The 24,752-nt window shown below is 40.6% G+C and overlaps 1 protein-coding gene across 3 annotated transcripts in view; it reads right to left on the reverse strand.

Moving 5' to 3' along the window:
• Positions 1–24,752, reverse strand: part of LOC125459451 (doublecortin domain-containing protein 1-like) — a 484,037-nt gene that overhangs the window by 22,298 nt on the left and 436,987 nt on the right. For all 3 annotated transcript variants that reach the window (XM_059652117.1, XM_048545936.2, XM_059652115.1), the window contains 4 exons: positions 13,040–13,141; positions 12,495–12,631; positions 10,696–10,872; positions 3,849–3,999 (listed from right to left, as the gene is read on the reverse strand). In XM_059652117.1, the coding sequence (XP_059508100.1) occupies positions 3,849–3,999; positions 10,696–10,872; positions 12,495–12,631; positions 13,040–13,141 (567 nt within the window). The remainder of the gene's footprint in view (positions 1–3,848; positions 4,000–10,695; positions 10,873–12,494; positions 12,632–13,039; positions 13,142–24,752) is intronic.

Consider the following 24,752-nt stretch of genomic DNA (forward strand, 5'->3'; position numbering starts at 1 on the left):
TGACCAGTGTATGTCTTCTGATTGGTATTTGAGCTTCTTTAGGGTACTTGCAACATCCCTCACTGAGGCAAACAGTGAATGTTCAATGATAGGCCTCACTAGAGCTTTGTGGACGCTGAAAAGGTTATAAGGAGGCAGGTGGATGTGTTACCACTCACATCAGCACCCACTGTCTGCATTGCTCTTGTATCAGAGTGCTTGACTATCAATTTATCATAATTGATGATAGTAGACTGGATATTGAATGATATACTCCATTCAGTACACTGTCAGGGAGAGAGAATGAGGTGAGATCCATGAATTTTATTTCACTTCTGTACTGTTGACTGTGAAGAGAATCAATTTAAAATGTGTGTAAGTAACAGACAAGGAGAAATCCACATAGGTGATATAGATCCTACTTTAACATTGCCCACAGGCATTTGATCCAATGGTGTTTTAATTTAGGAAACTTACCAAAAGGTGCCGGAATTCATATAATACTTATGTCTCTGTGTTTGACACTGCAAACATATAGTCTTAGACCAATAGATATTCCTCCTTTATTGTGTTCACATTGAAATTGACTTTATTAAAATTCTAAACAATAGATCACATCCATGTACAATGCAAGTTGAATAGAGTGTATTATCATGGTGATAACAGTTGCCAACACTAACAGAATATTTCCAAAGTGTCCAATGGCTCATTCTGAACTGTATTGACTGTGTATGTGTTCGTGGGAGCTCATGTGCAAAAACCACATGGGTTTGTGACAAATCTTCAGAATGACCCACACCGATTAGATACCAAATCAAAGTGTGCTTTCAATAATTGGTTTAGTCATCTGAACACAGTAAAAATTCAACCTTTACCCCCCTATTGATAACTACCTCCTTAAGAGAGTCAGAATGAAGTGTAGGCAATTGTTCACAGCACACAAATAACTTTTACTACATGTATAAAGAAGCTGAATTTCAAAGTTAATATCATACAAGGATGATAAAATGTATCCCTTTAGCATCATCATGGATTCACAGAATAGTTCAGAAGGAGATCATTCAGCCTATAGTGTCTGAGCCACGTCTTTCGTGGAGCAATTCAATTAGTTGTCCTCATGTTGTAAAGATATTTTCTTCAAGTATTTATTCAAATCCCTTTGATAGTTACATTTGAATCCATATCAATGCAATGTATTTGAAAGCCACACTTGACACGCATGTTGCCTCTGATTCCTTTATGAAACAATTCCTCCCTGTGCTCTCTGATTATCAAGTCTTCTATCATTAAAGCAGCTTCTCTTCAGACACCCTGTTTTTGTCACTATTCATAATAAGAGAATCATATGAGATGCAGTTGTATTTAAAGAAACCTAGTGCCTTTTGTCGAAGGTGTAAAGGTGAGACCAGTAATTTCTGGACCTCAGATTCCACCCTTCTGATTATAGAAACAGAGGCTAAATATAAACTGTTGTGAGGACCAGATAAAAATTCTGTTCACAGTTTGAAGAGAGGAGAATGAAAGAGGGAAGGGGAAAGGAGAGGAAATGGGAGAGGAAAGAGGAAGAGAGGGTAAAGTAAGGGAGACAAGGAAAGAAGAATGCAGGAGACAGGACAGGAGAAAGGAAAGTGAAGAAGAGGTGAGAGAACAACAGTGGAAAGGTGAGGGAGAAAGGGTGGGACAAACAGAAAAAGGAGTTGAGAGGAAAAGGGAAGGAAATCCCTTAAAGTTGCCGCCAAAGTGGATAACTCCCTCAAAGTTGCCACCCAAGTGGATAAGGTTGTTAAGAAAGCATATGGTGTTTTGGCTTTTATTAACAGGGGGATTGAGTTTAAGAGCCACGAGGTTTTGCTGCAGCTCTACAAAACTGTGGTGAGACCACACTTGGAATATTGTGTCTGGCTCTGGTCGCCCTATTATAGGAAAGATGTGGAGGCTTTGGAGAGGGTGCAATGGAGGTTTACCAGGATGCTGCCTGGGCTGGAGGGCTTGTCTTACAAGGAGAGGCTGACTGAGCTCGGACTTTTCTCACTGGAGAGAAGGAGGAAGAGAGGTGAACTGATCGAGGTGTACAAGGTAATGAGAGGCATGGATAGTCGATAGCCAGAGACTTTTCCCCAGGGCAGGATTGGCTGCCACGAGGGGTCATAGTTTTAAGGCGTTAGGAGGAAGGTATAGAGGAGACGTCAGAGGGAAGTTCTTCACCCAGAGAGTTGTGAGGGCATGGAATAGTTTGCCAGTGGTAGTCGTGGAAGCAGAGTCATTAGTGACATTTAAGCGATTGCTGGACATGCACATGGACAGCAGTGAATTGAGGGGAATGTAGGTTAGGTTATTTTATTTTTGGATTAGGATTAATCCATGGCACAACATCGTGGGCCAAAGGGCCTGACTGTGCTGTACTTTTCTATGTTCAATGTTCTATGTTCTATGAAATGAGAGGAGAGAAAAGGATAAGATAACTGAAAATAATTAAAAACAAATTGACTTTCTGCATATTGTTGAATGGTAAAAGCACCAAACACTGAGGGCTAATTGTGAGTTTAAAGGCTGATTCTGCATTTTCATGTGACATGCTGACTATTGTAGGATGATAAATTGTGAGATCACAAAAAGTGATGAAATAACCATTGGACGATTACTGAAAGAATGTGGCACTGTTGGAAGTGCAGCCATTCAGAAGTGAGGTCATACCACGACCCTGTTCCCCCATCTCAGGTGGTTGTAAAAGGACCCACTGCATTATCTGGTGAACAGTACAAGCATTCGAGCCAAGATTACACTTCAGACAATGCTTAAAATGTTTAAACTAAAAAAAACCCCACAAATAATTGTGGATGCTGGAAATTAAAAATTAAAACAGAAATTTCTGGAAGACCACACAGCAGGTGTGGTAATATCTGTGGAGAGAAAGCAGAGTTAACAATTCAGGTCCAGTGAGCCAAGTTCTGGAGTTCTGAAGAAGGGTCACTGGGTTCAAAATGATAGCTCCACCTTCTCAGCACAGCTGCTGCCAGACTTTCTGTGTTTTTCCAGCAATTTCTATTCTTGTTCTTAAAATACCTAAAACTGATCCTTTTTCTTGAAAGATTACATAATATATGATAAAAAGTGACTTAAATTTGAATCACACCTTTCACGACCATCTTTCATTCTACAGCATTTTACAAGAACCAACATAATCCATACAAAGTATAGTCACTGATGCAACGCAGGAAATATGGTAGCCAATTTGTGCACAGAAAGCTCTCCCAGACAGCAATGTAATAATTACCAGCTAATCTGTTTTTTACAAACGTAGATTAATAAATTTTATACTGGACACCAGGTATAAACCCCTAGTTTGTCTTTGAAATAGGGACATGGGATCTTTTAAGCAAATCTAAGAGGGCAGGTAAATGCTCTGTTCAATGTCGCATCTGAAAAATGGCATCTCCTCAAAAGCAGCATTAGGAGTGTACTGCATTTAGGAGTGTGCCCACACATTACCACAAAGTGTGATAATCACACATATTAGGAGTATGCGACTATTCCTTCATCTAGAGCTGGTATTAAATTTACCACCCAATCTGTAGTTGACAATCAATTGTAGAAACAGCATCAATTTTCATCTCTATTGGTTTTGCATTTTTCGAATATTAATTGTTCAAGATGAAAGTGTGTAGCATAAGAAAAGTAATTACACCGTTCAAGTTTGAATGTGTGCACATAGGCTGTCAATTAATGTTCAAGACAACATAAAACAGGCTTCATATTTTCCCTGCTCAGGCTGATAAAGCCCATTAATTCGAGAGACATTCTGTATGTCAGCACTTCTTCTTTATCTGCTTTCTGGAATTCACTCAAGATGTCAAGAAGACAGTACCAACCTGTACTAGTCATGAAAGGCTCACCCAGGGAGACGCAAACCAACATGTCTCGCTCTATGCTTTCCCACGAGGTGATCCGCTCTCCATCAGGACTGAAAAGGGTCTTTGCTGTGCGCCGCAGCTTAAGCCGAGCAGTGCAGTTTTCAAGCAGCTAAAACGGAGAAACAGAATTTTTTTTGTGATATGCAACCCAGTTAATATCAGAGATTTAGAATTTCCTACCATTATTTCTTTATTACAATTATACGTCTCTGAGAATGTTTTTATCTAACCCTTACTGTTTAGGGGAAGATAGTACATCCCGAGTATAGTGATCTTCCACCTCTTGTTTTTGGTCCTGCACATATGGTTTCATTTGAACTACCATCCTTCCTTCCTGCGGTAATTGACTCCTTGATCAATATTATGACACCAACCGTGCCAAATGCCCCCCTCCCTCCCTCAACCACGTCATTGTGAAAGTAATGATATCCCAAGTTGGAAATGTCAAATACTAGAGGTAAGTAGGTTTAAGATGAGACGGGGTAAGTTTAACGGAGATGTACGAGGAAAGTATTGTTACACAGAAGTTACACAGAGGTGGTCGAAGATGATACAACAGCAAGGTTTAAAAGGCATTTAGGCAGATGTATGAACAGGCAGAGAATAAAGGGATACAGACCATGTGCAGGCATCTTGGAATAGCATCTTGGTTGGTGCAAACATGTTGGGCTGTTCTATGTTAATGTTCTATGTTTTATGAAGAAACAAATAATGCTGACTGAACAAAAATCAGACTGAAGCTTCTTTTTCTTTATGTTCCACTTGTATACAGAAAGCTTGTCAATGCCTGAATGTGAATTGTGGTACTTAAATGAGCATTTAATGCTCCCTCAATAGCCCCCATCTGACCACCACTGGCAGTCAGCCACCGGCAGATGGAGAAATCCGCACTCCACACCCCCCCACCCCACCTCATTCAGGAAGCTCAAGAAACACACCCTCAGGGCTTTAGGGGATGGTGGTGGAGAGAAAGGGGCTGGGTGTTACCCCTTGTTAAGGGCACTCAGCCTGAGCTTTCCGGCTTTGGGAAGGCAGGGTCCATCGAGTGTCACTGTCCGGCCTTGTAAATGATTCTTCCCATTTCTCCTGCACTCCCAACCCACAGTCTCACTCCAGTCTGTGTGGCTGTATTATTGAATGGTGGGGACTCATCTGAAGGCAAATGATGAGCTACTGGCAATCAGTGGGAATTGAGAAGATATGGAGCTGTGTTGAATGCCATTGCTTCAAGATTGGTATGGTGTGGGGATAGGGAGTAATCATCCTGTGCTGGGGCTGGGGGAGATATGGGTATAGCTGCACAACAGGGTGGCAGCTAGCTGTCTGAGACGCCAGGGAAACATTAATGATTTCCTGGCCCCCACACAAATTAGTGCGTCTTTCACTGATCAAAGGGAAGCTTGAAGCTGTTAAAGTGGTTAAACACTGCTGACTAAGATGCTCAGCACTCAGCCCCTGGAGTGAACAACGACTCTGTCCTGTGCAGCACAAAAGTCACATGGAGTGTCCTATGAGAGGTAAGATCCAGGTAGAAATTCATCAGTGAAATTCCCACCAATTTCAAGCAGAAGGGTTATCCATCCATTTCAACACTCACTCAAAAATCATATCAGGTGAATCTTGGGCGATAGGTTTCCTATTGTCTCCTCACTGTTTATCCTCTTACTCCACTGCTTCTCAGTGTAAACTTTGCTGTAAGCATCTTAACTCACGTCAAGGATTATTTACCTGTTACCCCATATATTGGCTCTAAACCAGCCAAAGTTTTCATCCTGGTTTTCAAATCCTTCCATTTGATCATCCCTTCTTATCTCTGTAATCCTCTTTTGCCCCATAACTCATCAGACATCTGCACTCATCTCATCCTGGCCTCTTGAGCAACCCCAATTTTAATTGCTTCACCATTGATGGCCACCTCCAGACGCTTATGCACTAAGCTCTGGAAATCCCTCTCTATAACTCTCTTGTCTCTCTCTCTGTGTTCTGCTTTCTTCCTTTGAATATTTCATAAAACCTCCTCTTTGAACAAGTCTTTGGCTATCTGACCTACTATCACTTTAAGTGATTTGGCTTCATACTTTGTTTTCTAATGCTCCTGCAAAGTGTCTCACGATATTTTACTACAGTAAAGATATTATATAACTTGGTGTTGTTAAAGAACATGAGAATTTCTCATCATCACTTGTTTAGGCGCTACTTACAGGTAAACAGAGCTTAGTTCTGGAAGTTGTTAAAGACAATTCCTTCTGGACAAAATATAGATTGTGTTAATGAATTGAGGCAAATTGTACTGTTTGTTTGCTGTAGTTTGAAACGGCCTAATTAGGCTGTTGATTTGGCCTTGCTCTTTGTTTCATATGTGTCCCTATTGGGAACTATTTGAACTCAACATTAAACTCAACAAGAAAAAGAATCTATGACAGAAGTGGGGCTACAGCAAGACAGTTAACGAGGTCAGTCAGCAGATTTATTGGTTGTACAGACACAAAGAAGAATGCCAAGAAACTAAGTGAACAAGCTTTATTCACACCCAATTATTAAACAACTCATCCAAAGATTGTGTCTTGCTACATGTTACTTGCAGTTTGTATCTTAGCTTGCACCAATCCCATTTACACATCACCATGTGCTGACTGATTTACACTGCCTGTCACAAAACCCAAATTTAAAATTCTCATCTCAGGGTTTTGAATAAGAGTATACTCAAAACATTTAATCTGCTCCCATCTTTACAAATGCTTCTAGAGCTGCTGATTTTCTCCAGTACTTTATGTTTGTATTTCAGATCTCCAGCATCCAAAATATTTTGTTCTTGTTAAATTTCTCACCTTTGTGTTCAAATCCCCTCTATCACCTCAGTTCTTCCAACACCTGTAATCTCTGGACCCTCCCAGGGGCCTATATTCCTCCAAATTTGGTCTCTTATGAAAGCCTAGTATCCTTCACATACCATTAGATGCTGTGGCTTCTCTTCATTTCAGCCCCAAGCTTTGAAATCTCAACCTTGAACTTATTCAACTCTCCACACTTTCCTCGTACTTTAAGACTTCTTTAAAGTTGCCCAAATCTTTGGTCATTCAGTCTATTATTTTAGTGGTTTAGTGTTAAATTGTGTTTTTTATATTCTTATGAAGCAGCTTAGAGCATTTTACGGTGCCAAATGTGCCATATAAATGAAAGCTGTTGTTACTTGAGATTGGAGTGTCCCTATTCACCTCATGAGGCAGGGGAATTTTTCTTTTTGTTCTTGCATTCTTCCCTGTCTCCAATCCTCAGCACAATAACCTCCAACATGACAGAGAAAGGAGGCATATCCCAAACCCACTATAACCAGAATGGGGATCAAACCCTGTACTGTTTGATACTAAGGCAGCAAGATTTCAGCCAACTATGTCAACCGACTCACTGAGTTGCTGTGAGGAACACACAATTTTAAACGCATGTTGTACCATGGAGATACAGATAGTGAGGGTAGATGTTCCCAATGTTTTCTTTCCACCATGGCTGACCAGCTATCTCACGCACCCTTACTGCTTGCCATTGGCGAATGTTGGAAAGGTTTACAAATTGTTTTAACTGTTTACAAGTTGAAACATAACCTGTTTCATAATGAAGGCTCCCTCCTTGGCCAACATATTTGGGAAGGGGATTTGAACCCTGGTTCAGAGGCAGGGATATTGTCACAGCACCACGACATCTCTCCAATACTAATATGGCCCCAAATAATAGGTTTAATCTGCAGCAGCACCAGGTGAAATTCCTTTGCTTTCATACAGGATGCCTCAATTTGTCTTCAGAACTCTTTCTGAATGTGGGCAAGCGATATACAAGATCTTAAAGGGAATAGATGTTGCATGATTTATTTGAGGCCTCTTTAAACCTGTGGCAGAAGATCCAGGCCACTGTAGATGGCAATAAATCTCTGCAACAACAATAAATTACTCTTACATGAGTGTTCTGAGCAAATTAAAATATTCCAAGGACTCCACAGGAAATTGCATTCAAACAATTTTGACACTGAGCCACATAATGAAACACTAGATTTTAAGGAGCATCTTAGGAAAAAATAAACAGACTCAAAGACAGGGAAATTAAAGGAGGAAATTGCAGAGCTTAAGGTAAAGGCCTACATCTGGAACTAGAATAACAAATATAATGGCAAGTGAAAGTAAAGTGAACAATTGGTGTCAGTTTGGAATAAGGGATTTCAAGGTTGAAAGAACAGGTGTAGAGATACAGGTTCCTGGACTGGGTTTCCATGAATGTCCATGCATCATACAGCTAGGTTGACTTAAAATGCTTTGATGTGTAAAGTCTTTGAAAAATAACATCACATCAAATATTTCACATGTAAGGTGCAGCTTCGGTGTGGGCCCTGTTAGATATGTGGGTCTGTATGGTTTTATTTTGTAAAGAAAGCCAATCTGCCTTTAAAATTGACAAATAATCTTACGAATTGCCTTCTAGACGTCACGTGATTACCTTTGTGGGCTCAGCTGGTATTGGGAATAGACTGTACTTACTTCAGGAAGAAATTACAAAGGACCTTTTGAAAGTTTATAAACAATTCCCAAAGTAAGCGGAGCCTCATTATAAATGGTTACCCTGAAGACTTGAATAGCGTTTCCTCGCTTGTGAAAACTTGACAATGAGAGCAGTCCAAGCTAATTGCTGGGACAGTTAACGAAGTTAATGCTGTCATCTAAAAGACCATGTATGGGTGCATGCCCTAGCCTAGGCTAATCCAATCTTTAATTTAGGATCATGATTCATCAGAGTTGAGTTAGTAGCAATTTTAAGTTTTGGTCTGTATAAGACAGGGTGCGAGCAAGCATTTTGTGTAGAATCCCCCAGGAAGAATTCTTTGACGGTCATCATCAGGGAGGAGGTTCCCAGTTAGAGAGGGTGCAAGGAGGAAGATTTTTAGAGGTCAATTGTATTGTGATGAAATAGTTCAAACAATCTTCAAGTAACATAACTATAGAAGTAGCGAGGATCAAGAAATACCCCTGTGCTCACCAGTTAACTTGTGTTGCTTACAGATCAAGCACTGTAATGATCTTAAAATTCCTAACCTTGTTTTAAAGTCTCTCCATCACCTCATCCTTTCCCTGTCTCTGTAATCTATGTCATTTGTCAAGATATCTGTTCCCATCTAATTCAGGCATTTTGTGTATCTCAGATTTTAATTGCTCCACCATTGGTGACAATGTCTTTGGTTGGTTTATGTTCTGGAAATTATTTCCTAAAACTCTCCAGCTCTTCACTTTGTTTTTCCTCCTTTAAGACCTCTTCAAAACCCATTTCTTTGACTAAGTCTTTTGTCACCTGAAATACTGTTCCCTTAAGGGGTTTGATATCATATTCTGTTACAATATGTTTCTTTGAAGTCCCTTGGGACATTTTTATGACATGAAAGTGTTACAATTTTCTCACAATTTCTAAGTCAATCTGTACAGGCAAACATTCAGCTATTCAAGTACAGAAGACTTTGCAATGGCTGAATTTGTTTACATATTTCAACCCATTCACTTCAGAAAGCAAGTAGCCAGGCCTACAGCAATCTTAGGGACTGATCCTTATAATTATATATTTCATCCTAACCGACTTTTAATCTTTAAATGTATCTTTAGCTAAGAACTACTTTTATTTGTGTGGATACAGCAGTAACTTTGCAATGAATTAATCTTAAACTTGTCTAAGGCTAAAGTTTTGCTGTTTATTTTTGTTTTAAATTGAAACTAAAGTGAAAAACTAGAAGTGGCTATAAATGGGCCATGCAAATTTGCAGTTTACAGATTACTCAGAGTGCCTTGTATGATCATGACATTATTCATGTAATACTACAAAGGAGTTATAAAGTTGTCTGATGTTTTTGCCATGGGCGACTTGCAACATTTTGTAGCATACTAGCTGATAGATGGTATGGCTGAGTAATCTTTTATTTCAGTGCCTTTAAGGATGCCGACTTTTGCCACATTTGTTTGCAGTTCTGGTGGGCATTTTCTTATAAGCAGTTACATCTTCAGAAATGCAGCGCTATGTATAATATCCCACTAATGTTGCAAACAGGGCTTATGCATTAAGACATGGGCAGCAAATCTTTGGATGACCTCAAGTTTGCAAAGGGTAGAATGCAGGAGACCAGCCAGGAATGGTTTAGAATCGCCCAGTCAATAAACACCGCAGTCATGAGCAAAGGCATTTATTTTGCCATGTTAATTAAAGTCCACAGGCAACATGTACCAATTGTTTAAATAAGCTGATCTAAAAAGTTACATCTGACATGTGCTTTGATCCAACCAGCGCCATGGCCTGCAAATCTTCACTATAGTGTCTTGTAATAGGGACCAACGTTACTTATGATGGCATTTGGAAGGGGAAGTGAGTTTACTTTTGTACTGGAGTTTGTATTGCTTGGTTAGTAACAGCAATAGTTATGCTGGTACAGTAGTTAGCACTGCTACCTCACAGCACCAATGACCCAGGTTCAATCCCACCCTCAGGTGACTGTGTGGAGTTTGCATATTCTCCCAGTCTCTTTGTGGGTTTCCTCTGTGTGCTCCGGTTTCCTCTCACAGTCCAAAGATGTACAGGTCAGGTGAATTGGCCATTCTAAATTGTCCATAGTGTTCAGGGATGTAGATTAGGTGAGTTACAGGGCAATGGGTCTGGGTGGGATGCTCTGAGGTTCGGTAGGGCCAAAGGACCTATTTCCACACCGTAGGGATTCTATGATCTATGAATAGTTGAGTAGGCACATTAATGAATGGGAAGTAAGGAGGTTCTTTCACTAACTGCTTACCTCTTGAATAGTTTTGCCCCAAGCATAGGTGCCTTGGTCTGTGAAATCACCATTCAGGTATGCCAGAACCCTCTTGACATTTGGTTGAATGTAGAGGGGCCTTTGACTGGAGACCGACTTGCTGTGAACCAAGGGGCATTCTCTTTTTAGCACAGCTTGGACTTCTGATAGATGCATCTAAGTAATACAGATATTGATTGGTTATTGGGGGTGTCACCACCACTTGAAGTGTGCATGCGTGCAATGGCTGAGAACGAAGCTGGCAACATCTCATCACAATATCCAAAATAAAAACCTTGGGTACCAAGAAGAAAAATTGCAACTTTGGAGCTCTCTGCCTCCGAGGTCCAGTAGAAACAGAGCCACTGAATATTTTTAGGCAGAAGTAGATTCTGTTTCAGCAAAGAAATCAAAGGCCATGGCACAATAGATGGAATTTGGGACCCAATCAGGTCAGCCATGACTTTGACTGAATGGCCGAGCAGGCTTAATGACTGGTCTAAATGGCCAACCTCAGCTTGTTATCTGTTTGTGTGTATTTTATATAGTCAGAAGTCCTGCAACATCATGATATAGTCCAACAGATTTATTTGAAATCACAAGCTTTCAGTGCACTGTTCCTTTATCAGTTGAGGGGACTTCATCTGACAAAGGAGCAGCTCTCCGAAAGCTTGTGATTTCAGATCAACACATTGGACTATACCCTATTGTTGTGTGGCTTCTGACTTTGTCCACCCCAGTCCAACACTGGCATCTCCACATCTCATATTTTATATGTTTAGTTATTATATGGTCACGAGTAGTTCCTCGACTTACTTCTATACTTAACACTCAGCTACACAAATACCAGAGATCATGCTTATGGACTTGGCTCCAATGAAATCAAAAGTTATCCTCCAGTGGCAAATTTAATAATTCACTACCTATATTCCAGTGTTGACATCAAGCACTTAAGATCAAGGAGAATGGAGCTGAGATTTAAAATTGCCTCAGCACTGCCTGAACACCACTGTTCAATTCCATACTTGGAAAGCAGTTAATACTGCAACAAAGTGACACTCTCCATTTCCATTTCCCCTTCTCTTAATAGCCTTCCTGTTTGAAAGTGCCAATTCACTCAGAGTGGTACTAAATTATCTGCACTTTCTTGCTCCTCAGACCCAATTAACTTAGAGTCTTCACAGACATTTCAGGGAGAGAAGGCTATCATTCCATTAGTATATGGATTACATTTGAAACCTTACTCTTGAAAATTAATGGACAATCCCAACGGCTCAGTCACCAGTCAGCAACAATAAGTAAAGTTGCCCATCATACAGACAGTGAGAAGGTTTTGGCTGAATTTAATTGCTCTTTCATAATCATCATAACTTTTTGTGTATTTCAGAAAGTTTTCTCACCTCTCATGGTGAAGAGAAAGAAGGTTTGGCTTTGTATAACTGACTTGAAAAATTCCTGAGAAATAATTCCAAATGGCACACAATTTGGAGTGCCATTAATGTAATGCAGCCAAATGCATGATAAAATTCCACAAACACCTCCAGTCCACTGTTCATCAAATTCATCGAATCAAAATTACAATAAAACAAAAATTAAAGGTCCACTTTAATAACTTATATCATGAATAGCACACTTCTGATAACAGACAGTCCTTTGAAGTGTTCGCCTAGGCTATATGTTTAGGTCGTGGAACATGCTTGAACCTACAATGCTGTGATTCAGAGGAAAGAGCACTATCAACTGAGTCAAACACTGCTTTTAGCAAAACCCTTCATTTGAACATAGGCAGAAGCAATTACCTCCATGCTTTGTACATCTTCCAGGAGTTTCACCTCCTCTGGTGAAGGCTCTGTCCACCCTCCTGCTATGGCTACTGGCTGAATTAAACTCTTCGTGGGCACCATGCTAGCTGGTGTCATGGATCCCACTCGCCTCCCTGTGAAAATTATACAATTAAGGTGGAGCTTCACTCTCGGATTCTTTCTCTGGTAATGTAATTGTGAGGTAAATACCCTAGATTCAAATGAAAAAAACAGCTGGAGATGGTAAGTGTCAGGAAACTGGATCTAATTAGTCTGTTTTGTTTTTAATGAGGCAAATTGGCCCACTATCTGCAAAGGGCCTAAAACTTATTTTAGATGCAAACTGTAGATACTGTCATGAATAATAAAGTTCAATTAATGAAAACTTCACAATGGTGCCTACACATCCATTTCACATCTGAAAAGTGAAGGTTCTGTCATCAAATTGCCAGCCCTGGCAAAATATCAATGAAAAAAAATGCAGATGATGAATTATCCAATGACTGAATCTCAGTGTGCAAATATTATCCCTGTTTCATTACCTTGAATGTGACGCATTTTATGCTTCATTTTATCAAGATCAAACAGAACTTTCTGCTTTTGCAGCCACTGTTTCCGTTGCAGTCTCAGTCTTTTGTTTGATTCTGAAAATGAAAGACAGCCATGGTTACTGTTCTACAGATTACAGCTTTCCAGGTTATAACAGCCGAGGCATTTATAAATTTCTCATACACTGGAGGTGTCTTAGATTAATTCTTACTCGGCGAAGAAACTGCTGATTTGGATGAGGTTTTGATGTTAGCAGATCTCCCGAGGACCTGGCTGAAATAATAGAGAAGTTGACGTGAATCCACTCTTCTGCCCTGAGGGGCATATTTCTCAGATTGTTAGTGTTGGTGCAAAATGGACAAAGTGCAAAAATTGCAAAATGCAAAATTATGTGTCTACTTTTATTGTGGAAGTCGGGGAAATTTCAGTTTGAATGTAATAGAACGTGAGAGTAAATATAAACGAATAAATTACACGTCTGTGAGAGAGATTTAAAGTGACTGCTTGAAAGAATGATAGTGTATGTGAGAGTGTGTGTGTGTGTGGATGTGACAGATCTATGACTGAGTGTGTGACTATGATGCATATATAAGCATACAATTGTGTGTTGTAGATTGTGAATTGACGTGTGTGAGATAATATGATGGCGTGTGCTTGAGAGCTGAGTCATATAGAGGCAAAGCTCTTAATGGGGATCCGTAGACTCCTAGTTCTCTGAACAGATATTTCAATATGAGTTCACTAGTGGCTGTATGTCTCCAGCACACAGATAACCTAAAGTAAATTTGCTGTCAATCCCCGAAGGTTGCAGAATCCACAGCACCAAATTTTACTTTCCATCCATGAGTCACTGCTGAATAGCACCAGACAATCACTTCAGTCCCTGGCTGCTACACATGAGGAAGTCAAAATCTGTGCTTAGCTCTGGAGGCTCATGGTCATGACCTTCATTGCTGAATTGCAACAAGCACTCACATGGTGGAAAATGACAAAACCTGTGGCCCTGAAGATATTCCAACTGAAGTCTTCGAAGCAAGTTGTCCTTTGAGACTCCATGCACTCATATTGAGATTCCATGCACTGACCCTGCAGATCTGGATGGAACAGGAATTCCCACTTAACTTCAGGAATGTGATAATTGTGACTATTCTCATGAGGGGAGTTAAACCATTCTGTGGAAACTATCATAGTATTTCTGATTTCCATTGCAGAGAAGATTCTGACACGCATTCTCCTGAGCAGCTTCCTTCCTGAAGCTGAGACAATCTTGACACAGATACAATGTAGCAGGGGAGCCTTCCAGAAGAATTTCTGACATGATCCTGTTGTCAGGCAATTCACAAAAAATGTTGAGATCTACAACAGAACCTCTATGTATTTATCAAGTTGATCAAAGCATTTGATGTTTAAGAAACCTTATCACAATCAGGCAACTGCTTCATGATATTTTCATTCACTTAGGGGATGTGGGCAGCCCTGGCTGGCCAACATTTATTGCCTATTCCTAGTTGACCTTGAGAAAGTGGTGGTTAGTTGCCCTCTTAAACTGCTGCAGGTAGACCCACAAAATGCAATTGGGGTAGATTTCCAGAAGTTTAATGCAGTGGCAGTGAAGGGTGATGATATATTTCCAAGTCAGGATGGTGAGTGGCTTGGAGGGGAACTTACAGATGATGGTGTTCCCATGAGTCCACTTGTCCTTCTAAATGGAAGTGGTTGGAAGGTACTGTCTGAGGATCCTTAGTGCATTTCTGGAATGCATATTGTAGATAGTACACATTGCTACACAATGTAGGTGCTGGAGGGATGTTCGTGGATGTGGTGCCAATCAAGCGGAATGCTTTGTCCTGGATGCTTTTGATCTTCTTGTGCGTTGTTGCAGCTGTACTCATCTAGGCAAGTGGGAGAGGATTTCATCATACACCTGACTTTTGCCTTGGACATGGTGGACAGGCTATTGGGAGCCAGAAGCTTACTCCAACTGCCCTGAATGGGAGATCTTCAAACTGGGACAGCTTCAAAATCCTAGCATCATATAAGGCGATGCAATAGACCTCATTACAAATTACAATCTACCAGTCAGGGTTTTTCAATAAGATTAATCACCTGCTATGAGTGTTAAGTACTACATAGATGGAAATCTTTAATGTTAAAGTGAAACTGACTACCACAGTCATATATGGCCTTCCATATGCAAATAACTGCAACAATTTTTCCCACTCTACTCTTTACAAGGCACTCTTGACTTCTTCAATTCTACATACAAGAGACTCAATTGTCCCTAAGTATTATGAAAACCAAACATAGATATTAACCTGGACTTGGCTCATCAGATAGTCTATCTCTTGTATGTTTTGAAGGAGAAAACCTATAATATGCCGAACATCCCCTACACCTTGGCAGGCACTTCTCCAAATACGCCACCATTGACGACGAGATCCATATCAGATCAACTGTCCCAGCTGTACAAACAATGGCAGTGAGTGTTTGACAACAATAAAGTGAACAAAACTCTGAGTGCACAGAGTAGATACTGTCACTGCTCCTATCCAGCAGTGATGCCTGGCCTGTGTATCAGCGATATACAAGAACACCAAAGAAATTTCAGTGTCAGTGCCTCCTCCAATCATCGGGGGGATGTCAAACAAGCTGAAATGTCCTCTACAAGCATTTGGGCAAAATTCTTGCAAAATCAATTACAGACAGACCTGTCCAGATGGCTGAAAAGTGTATCTGCCACCAGGACCTGTCTTCCAATTAGAGCGACTGTCTTTCAACCTCATGTTGACTGTCTACTATTTACAGTCACAGTCTACCAACCACAGTGACAATGTACCAATACAGTGACACACTATACCAACCAACATTGATGATATACCATATTCACAATGACAGTGTACCAAGCTTATAGTGACATTCTATCAATCACATTGAGAATCTAACAGCTTACTAGCCTCACAATAATAGCCTAGCAATCTATTGGATAATCTACTGACCTTACAGTAATAGTCTACCAAGCACAGCAACAGTTTATCAATTAAGTGTAACTGAAGCAGGATGCATTCAAGGGTAATAATAAATGCTGACCCTTTTGAAGACAACACAACATCTTTAAAAAAATGCTATTGAGTAACAGGTTTTGCATTAAGTAAAGAGAGAACAATAAATAAATATATTTAGTTGCATTACTACTTTATTGTTTGCTTGTAAAAGTATGTGTGCTATATTCTGAGGTCAGTATAGTTTTGTAATTTGGGAAAAGGGACTAGGCAAAGGCAATATGACATCTGGATTACTGTGTCATCAACTGTCCCTTGATTTGTGACCTAATGCCACACTTTGTCTCCCAAAACTTTTCTTCAGTCATAGGAAATGCATGAATCAGAGTAATGAGTGTTGGGTTGTATCCTGCTCTGGGCAAGAGGGATACCTCTTGAATTCCCAAAACAATATGTGTCTTACTTCTTGAAGATAGCTACAACGATCACATTCCTGAAGTTGTTATTGGGGACAGGAGGAGGTTCTTGTGTTTCCCATTATCATAATGCTCAGCAGGTGTTCGGTTCCCACTCACACATGCTTGATTTTCTGCACTTATCTTTGAGAGTCAGCCTTGAGCTGATGAAAAACTGTCTTCTTGAATTGAGGCCTTAGGTTGTACTGAAGGTGGCATAAGTGGTTCATTTTCATTCCGCAAGATCAGTTATTGGAGCATCATTTTCATTGAACTGATCCTGGTGACAATAATGGTTGAATCTATAGCCTGGAGACTAAATCTGTAAACTGCACTTCAATGACAATTGCATGCTCACGCAAACCTCCCTGACATCATTTGAAAGGTGTCAATAATACGAAGGTGCCACTTAAATTTGAGTAAGGTAGTGGACTAACACCTGGGAGAAATGGTGACCCAAGGTCAGGATCAATGCGGGGCCGTCGATCTTACAGCAAATTAACTATTTTGAATTGTAGCTATTTTTGTAATGTAGGGAAATATGCTGAACAACTTTGGTTAGAGTAACCTCCCATTAGCAAGAATGTTGCAAGCTGGGTTCTTGAAAGCTTATACTTGCTCAGCTTCAAATGTCAGCTTCTTTGTCACTCAAGTGTCTAGAATACAATTGAACCCCAGCGTTCGGACTTAGACATGAGACAACTACACATGGAGCCACTGCAGGTACCAAGACACCAAGAACGTGTAGCATGCATGGTTTTCTAGCTAACATATGAACATACAAATTAGGAGCAGGAGTAGGCCATAGAGATCCTTGAATGCTCAAGATTCTTAAAGAGCTGAGCTGTAATCTTTCTGAGGATACTATATGTTATATGGAGCCAGGAGAAATTGGGATGGTGCACATTGCCCAACTGCTTTCATTGCAGAACACTAGATTGATATGGCAATGGTGCAGTTGGACTTTATGCTCCTATCCCAAATCCAATTTGACAAGTTGCTATTGGCATTATTGAGTAGCTCATTGACTGAATACAAAGAGGCTTGGTCCATAAAATGCTTAGGGCTCCCGGTGAACCAACTGGATAGAGTGCTGGGGGACATGAGCACACTGACAAAGATACAAATAGCAATGAGTCCAAATTCTTTCCAGTAAACATTTCTCTGCCGTAGAAAATGCTGATAATTTATAAGCTGCACCAGAAAATCACTAAGAAGGCTGTCATATCCTACGAAAGACCATTTTGAAAAGGGACTGTTTGAATGGCCCCTGCCTTTCACTATCAGCTGTAAGAGCCTAGCAATGGGTTGGGTTGAGTACAAAATTTGGACCTTCAATTCATCTTTGGTATGGTTAGAATATGGAACTTGCTATCACACAGGATCGCTGAGGTGAATAACAATTTGATGCATTTAAGGGAAGCGAGATCAGTGCATGAGGGAGAAAGAAATAGAAGGACATGTTGTTAAAGGTAGAGATAGAGTAGCAGGTCCATGTGGAGTTTAAAAAAAAAGTTTGGAACTGATGGGTTGAAAGGCTTGTTCTATGCTGCCCTTAGCAAAAGTTTGACGTAGCAAGTGCTTTAGAAATCAGCAGCCTCTACTTACTAAACTCTGTAGGGATGATCGCCTGAACAATTGAAAACATATAGGTGCATAGGGCCCTCTAAAGGTGTCCAATGGTACTCCTGGTGTTCAGATTAGAATTCTAGAATCCCTCGAGTGGAAGCAGACCATTTGACCCATTAAGACCACACCAAACCCTTGAAGAGCACGCTACCCAAACCCACCATCCCCATTCCATTCCTGCAATGCTGCATTTTCCACGGCTAATTCACCGAGCATGCTCATCACTAGATGGACAATTTAACACAGTGAATCCACCTAACTAGCACATTTCTGGGCTGTGGAAAGAAACATGAGCACACAGAAACCCATGTAGACTTGGACAGAAAGTGCAAACCTAAAAGTCACCCAAGGGTGGAATCAGACCTGGGTCCCTGGCACTGGGGCAGCAGTGCTAATCACTGAGCAATTGTACCATCTGAGGTCTTCATTATGTCTTACTGCAATGATGTTGTATATGCAGAATTCCTAAAATGATATTGAATCCAACGAGATCACAAGCAACTCAGTCAAATAATTAAACCTATCATTAAACCTATTATCATTAAACCTATATTAATGTCACTGGCTGATATTGATACAAAGAAAGATGATTAAATTATTTTGCTACTGGCCCACATTCTGTGGTCAGTGGTAAGGCAAATGGCTACAAAGAAAGCAGCACCGGAAGATGTAGAGATGGATTTCTAATTCCGCTTTACCAACATTAATTTAAACCTGGTGCCAAGGTATGTAGCTGCATTACGGCATGCTGGGTAAACACTGAAGTATTTTCACAGGCAGTAAAGCTGCAAATAAAAAAAAAACAAAATTTACTAATATTTCACATTTTAAAATCGCGCAATAAATGATTTTAACTAAATTTGCAGGAAATAAGAATTGATGAATGGAGGGAATAAGAGGAAGTAAGAATAAATGGATCATTCCCAGGTTGGCAACCTGTGTCTAGACAGGTACTGCAAGAATCATTTTTTGACCCCTGTTAGTCCAAATCCATATCAATTATTTGGATGCGAGGATAAAGCAAAATAAAAGTTTGCTGGCCACACAAAACTAGGTGGGAAAGTTGTGGGGAGGATGAGAAGAGGCTTCAAGGAGATTTACAAAGGTTAGGAGAGTGGGCAAACGGATGAAATATCATGTGGGAAAATGTGAAGGTAAAACAAATACAAATGAGAATATTTCCTAAATAGTAAGAGATTGGAAATGTTGATGTTCAAATAGATCTGGGTGCATTGTTCACTGTAAGCTAACATGCAGATGTGGCAATAAGGAAGCCAAATGGCATGTTGGTCTTTATTGAAAAAGGATGAGAGTACAGGGGTAAAGAGTCTTTCTGCAATTGTACAAACCCTTGTTGAGACTGCACCAAGGGTATTATTACGGTTTTGGTCTTCTTTCCTGTGTCAAGTATAGAGGGGTGCATCATGGGTTTATCACACTGATTCTTGGGATAGCCCGAGTGTGTTAGGAGAGGACAATGAGGAGACTGTGTCTTTCTCTGTCAATTAGAAGAATGATAAGTTATATGGATGCAGCATACCAAATTGTCACAATGAACGACAGGGTTGATGCAAGAAGGATGTTTATCTTGGATGGGGTGGGGTGTGTTTACATAACAGAAAAATATGCAGAAGTCTAAGGTATAAAGTAATCTGAATGTCCTAGTACAAGAATCATAGAAGGCTTGTACGTAGGTGCAACAAGTGATTAAGAAGGCAAATTGAATATTGGCATTTATCAGAAGGAAATGAAACTTGGTGGCAAAGATCTGTTATTTGTAAGGTCAGGTTAGAACAACTGAGCAATTTTAATCTATTTTTCGAATCAACCTGTGCAGAGATGTTATTACACATCATGTCAGGAACAGGTAGAACCTTAGCCCAGGCCTCCTGATGCAGGGGTAGGAAACTACCACGAAAGGGTTGTTGAATATTTTAAAATCATTGTATTGTGAGCTCAGTGATACTGAATTTGATTTGGTTTGTCTTGCTATCCCTGCATCATTACAAAGCAGATCAGCCAGGAACATCAAGACAACAGAAATGCAAAGTTAAATATGAGGTCAGAGTGATGTCATCCAAGATGATACTCCTCTGAAAGTTGTGTGAAAATGATATGTTGTTGCCTGACTCTACTGTTTAAATGGATTGAACAGTGCTTAGTTCTTGAAGTAACAGTATGAATACTTAAGAAACACTGTCATTCAGCATCACTACATCATCACCAATAAAGTCAGAGTCTTCCTCATTCTGATGTGCACGATTTGTATGACATGCATTGGTCTGACCTAACTTCTCTTCCTTGGCAATGTAGCACTATGATCAGGAATGACTTATTATGACCTAGGCTTTTTGCATATTTTAGAAGTCTTTTCTAGTATCTAAATACTTGTATTTCTATTTAAAACTCCTACTCTGCCCAGTGTGTTCCGTTTTGGCAGTTATCTACCTGCTTGCTTATCACGCATCTCTTTGATCCTCCTCTGTCTTTGAAGTAGCATATCCGGCAGCTCCCAAACTCCTTACAGCTTTAGTCCAAACAAGACCTTGACTCCAGAGGTCAGGTGAGTTGACTGCCTTGACATTAAGGTAGTATTTGATATTAATTATGGCATCAAAGAGCCCTAGCAAAACTGGACTAATGGGAATAGTGCATATCTTTCAGCTGGAGTTATACCGAGCCCCACAAGGATGGTTATAATTGTTGGAGATCAATCATCTCAGCCTCAGGACATCACTGCAGGAAGTTGACAAGGTGGTACCCCAAGCCCAAATATCTTCAACAGTTTCACCAATGACCTCCCCCATCATAAGATCAGAAGAGGCGTTGCAAATTGAAGGCTGCATAATGTTCAGCATCTCTTGTGACTCCTGTGTTCACATACAACAAGACCTGGACATCATCCAGGCTTGGGCTGATAACTGGCAAATAATGTCACTCCATACAAATGCCAGGCAGTGACCATCTTGAACAAGAGAGAATCTAACCTTGTCATTCAATGCCATTACCATCACTGAATCCCTGACTATCAGCATTCCGAGAGATAATGCTTGAGCAGAAACTGAACTGGACAAGCCACATAAATGCTATGACTACAACAGCACGTTGTCTGTTTCTATGCTGTATGGCTCTATGATGCTTAATTCTGCAGTGTGAAACTCACCTCCAGTTTCCCAAAGCCAGTTTGCTATCTACAAAGCACAAGTCAGGCGTGTGTTGCTATGGTCACCACTTACCTTGACAAGTGCAGCCTTAAAAACACTCAAGAAGCTCAACACCTTCCAAAGCAGCCAGTTGACTGGCACCCCATCCATCACCTTTAACATTCACTTCCTTCACTAACACACATATTGATAGCTGAGTATGCCATCAACAAGATGCAAAAAGGCACCTTCAAACCTAAAACCTCTATCACCTGGAAGACCAAGGAGATGAGAGTCTTGGGAACACATCCACCTGCAAGTTCCCCTCCAAGTAAAACACCATCCTGACTTAGAAGTATATTGTTGTTCCTTCATTGACACAGGATGTAAATCTTGGAACACCCTTCCTAGCAGCACTGACGGTAGCCCTATATCCAAAATACTGCAGCAGTTTAAGAAGACAACTCAAAACCACTTCGTCCAGGGCACCTGGGGGAAGACAATAAATGCTGGCCCCAGGCAGCAACCCTCACATCCCACGATCAAATATTAAAAACTGAGAAAATTAGTTTATTTGTCTGGATGAGTCATGCTCCAATGTTATCAAATTATGTTATTATATTTTCCAGATTTTTGCCAGTTTTTCAGGGATCTCATTCCTCGACTCTTTCTAGTGTTCCTTGAAAATTATGTTTTTGTTTTAGTCATTAAACCTAGTCTTGCACAGGCACAAACCTTCATCCTAAAACTCCAGAGGTGAAACCTTCTTCAGCTTTTCCATGATGTTAGATTCACTTGTGTTTGAATGTGAGCTCGATGTTAGCTCGGAAGCTGAAAAAGGATTTTTTTTAAAAATTACATTCATGGAATATGGAGATTACTGGTTAGGCCAGCATTTATCACCTATCCCTAATAGCCTAGTTAAGAGTCAGAGCTCTGGGTCAGGAGTTGCAAGTAGGCAAGGACAGCAATTCCCTTCCCTAAACAGTGTTAGGGAACTCCCCCAACAATTGACAAGGGTTTTGTGATCATCATTAGATCCTTAATTCCAGGTTTTTATTGAATGTAAATTTCACCATCTACCAAGGCAGGATTTGAACCCAGCACCTCACTCTGCCCCATGACCTGAAACTCTGGATCAATAGTCTCAATACCACAAGGCCATCGCCTCCCTAGTAGCAGGCAATTATCTCTGGGACCAAACAACAAGCTGATCAGGCCGAACAATTATTGAACACCCTAAAAAGACCCTCATGAGCTCTGTTGGACAAACATTGCAACTGACCATACCATGTAGAGATAAGCACTTAAATTTCAAGCATATTTCAAACAGCATCTACACAACATCCAACATTCCCAGTGGAAAGCCAGATATATTAGAAGGCTCCCTGAGCACCAACATTGGCAATGTGAACTGCTCATTCTATGAACATCCATGCCAGCCTACTTTGGATTCCCCAGTCATAACAGAATCCAGAGAAGTCAATGAAATAATTTATAATTTTGGCACTTGCATATAGAGAGGAGTTTACCATGATATATTTTACAATGATAGGGACATTTGGCATTGACTCCCTCCAGGATACTTTGGTAGTTTATTTTAATGAATGCTACCAGACAAAGTGTACTCCGTTAAATGAGACAATAAGCTGCAGGATTCTTTATATTTTAAAAGTAAGCACATTCTTAACCTGTAATTAATTAATCATTTCAGCAGCAGCCTAGAATATGACTCCCTAGAAAGTAGCCACTTGCTTTGAACAGTGATACATTTATCAAAAGCTGTTCCACTGTGTTTTGTAGTTTCATAAATATTTTCTAATCAATCTGTGAGGAGAAGGTGTTCTTTAGTTTTATGTTATTGAACTTGATTGCCAGGAAGATGTTGTGAATTTTCTGTCAGTGCTAAAATGTTAATTGCTGAAAATGGTGCAGTACAGAAATCCATGAGGAAGAGCTGTTTGTAAGGTTTGACTGCATCACAGATATTTCTTCATGTCTCAACCTTTGGGTTCGACTTCTACAGGACGCAATAAACTAAAGCATAATAATATACACAAGCCATAGAGTGAACAATGGATCTTTATTCACAGAGAATATTGCACAGGAAATAGTATGGACTACCAGTGTAAACACAAGAGCTGAAAATAACCGGCGTGGCAGAATGCAAGTGATGTTCAACATTGCTGTCCATCATGGGCCTCCTGCAGTGCCACAATGATGCCACCCGAAGGTTGCAGGAACAGCAACTCATATTCTGCTTGGGAACCCTGCAGCCCAATGGTATCAATGTGGACTTCACCAGCTTCAAAATCTCCCCTTCCCCACCGCATCCCAAAACCAGCCCAGTTCGTCCCCTCCACCCACCGCACCACACAACCAGCCCAGCTCGTCCCCTCAACCCACTGCATCCCAAAACCAGTCCAACATGTCTCTGCCTCCCTAACCTGTTCTTCCTCTCACCCATCCCTTCCTCCCACCCCAAGCCGCACCTCCATCTCCTACCTACTAACCTCATCTCACCTCCTTGACCTGTCCGTCTTCCCTGGACTGACCTATCCCCTCCCTACCTCCCCACCTATACTCTCCTCTCCACCTATCTTCTTTTCTCTCCATCTTCGGTCCGCCTCCCCCTCTCTCCCTCTTTATTCCAGAACCCTCACGCCATCCCCCTCTCTGATGAAGGGTCTAGGCCCAAAATGTCAGCTTTTGTGCTCCTGAGATGCTGCTGGGCCTGCTGTGTTCACCCAGCTCCACACTTTATTATTACAATGTGAATGTGTTTGTCTGCACCCATTTTATACTATTTCACCAAGATAAAATGATTTTGTCTGCACCTTCCTTAATCTTGAGCCCAACTCTAACAACTCACATTGGTTATGTGTCCTTTCATACCCTTGTCTGGAAAAACCACACTAATCTCAGATTCAAAGAATTAATTAGACCAGCATCTGTTGGCTGTTGTGGAAGCATGATCTACACTTGAGCTACCCTTTCAATCAGAAGTATTTCATAACTTATCTCCTGAATATCTTTGTTCTGACTTTAAGGTTATGTCCCTTTTACCTGAAGACCCCACCTACGGAAAACATTTTGGAATATCTGTCCCATCAATTATATTCATAATCCAGAAAATTTCAATTAAATCCTTAACGTTTTAATTTCATTTCCAAATATTAATTGGGAACACTATAGTTTGAGTACTATAGATGGGTCAGTTTTTGTCCAGTGTGTGCAGGAGGGCTTCCTGACACAGTATGTAGATAGGCCAACAAGGGGAGAAGCCACATTAGATTTGGTACTGGGTAATGAGCCCGGCCAGGTGTTAGATTTGGAAGTAGGTGAGCACTTTGGTGATAGCGATCACAATTCTGTTATGTTTACTTTAGTGATGGAAAGGGATAGGTGTATACCACTGGGCAAGAGTTATAGCTGGGGAAAAGGCAATTACGATGAGATTAGGCAAGATTTAGGAAGCAT

Source organism: Stegostoma tigrinum, chromosome 17 (assembly GCF_030684315.1).
Source record: "Stegostoma tigrinum isolate sSteTig4 chromosome 17, sSteTig4.hap1, whole genome shotgun sequence".
NCBI classification, from domain to species: Eukaryota; Metazoa; Chordata; class Chondrichthyes; order Orectolobiformes; family Stegostomatidae; genus Stegostoma; species Stegostoma tigrinum.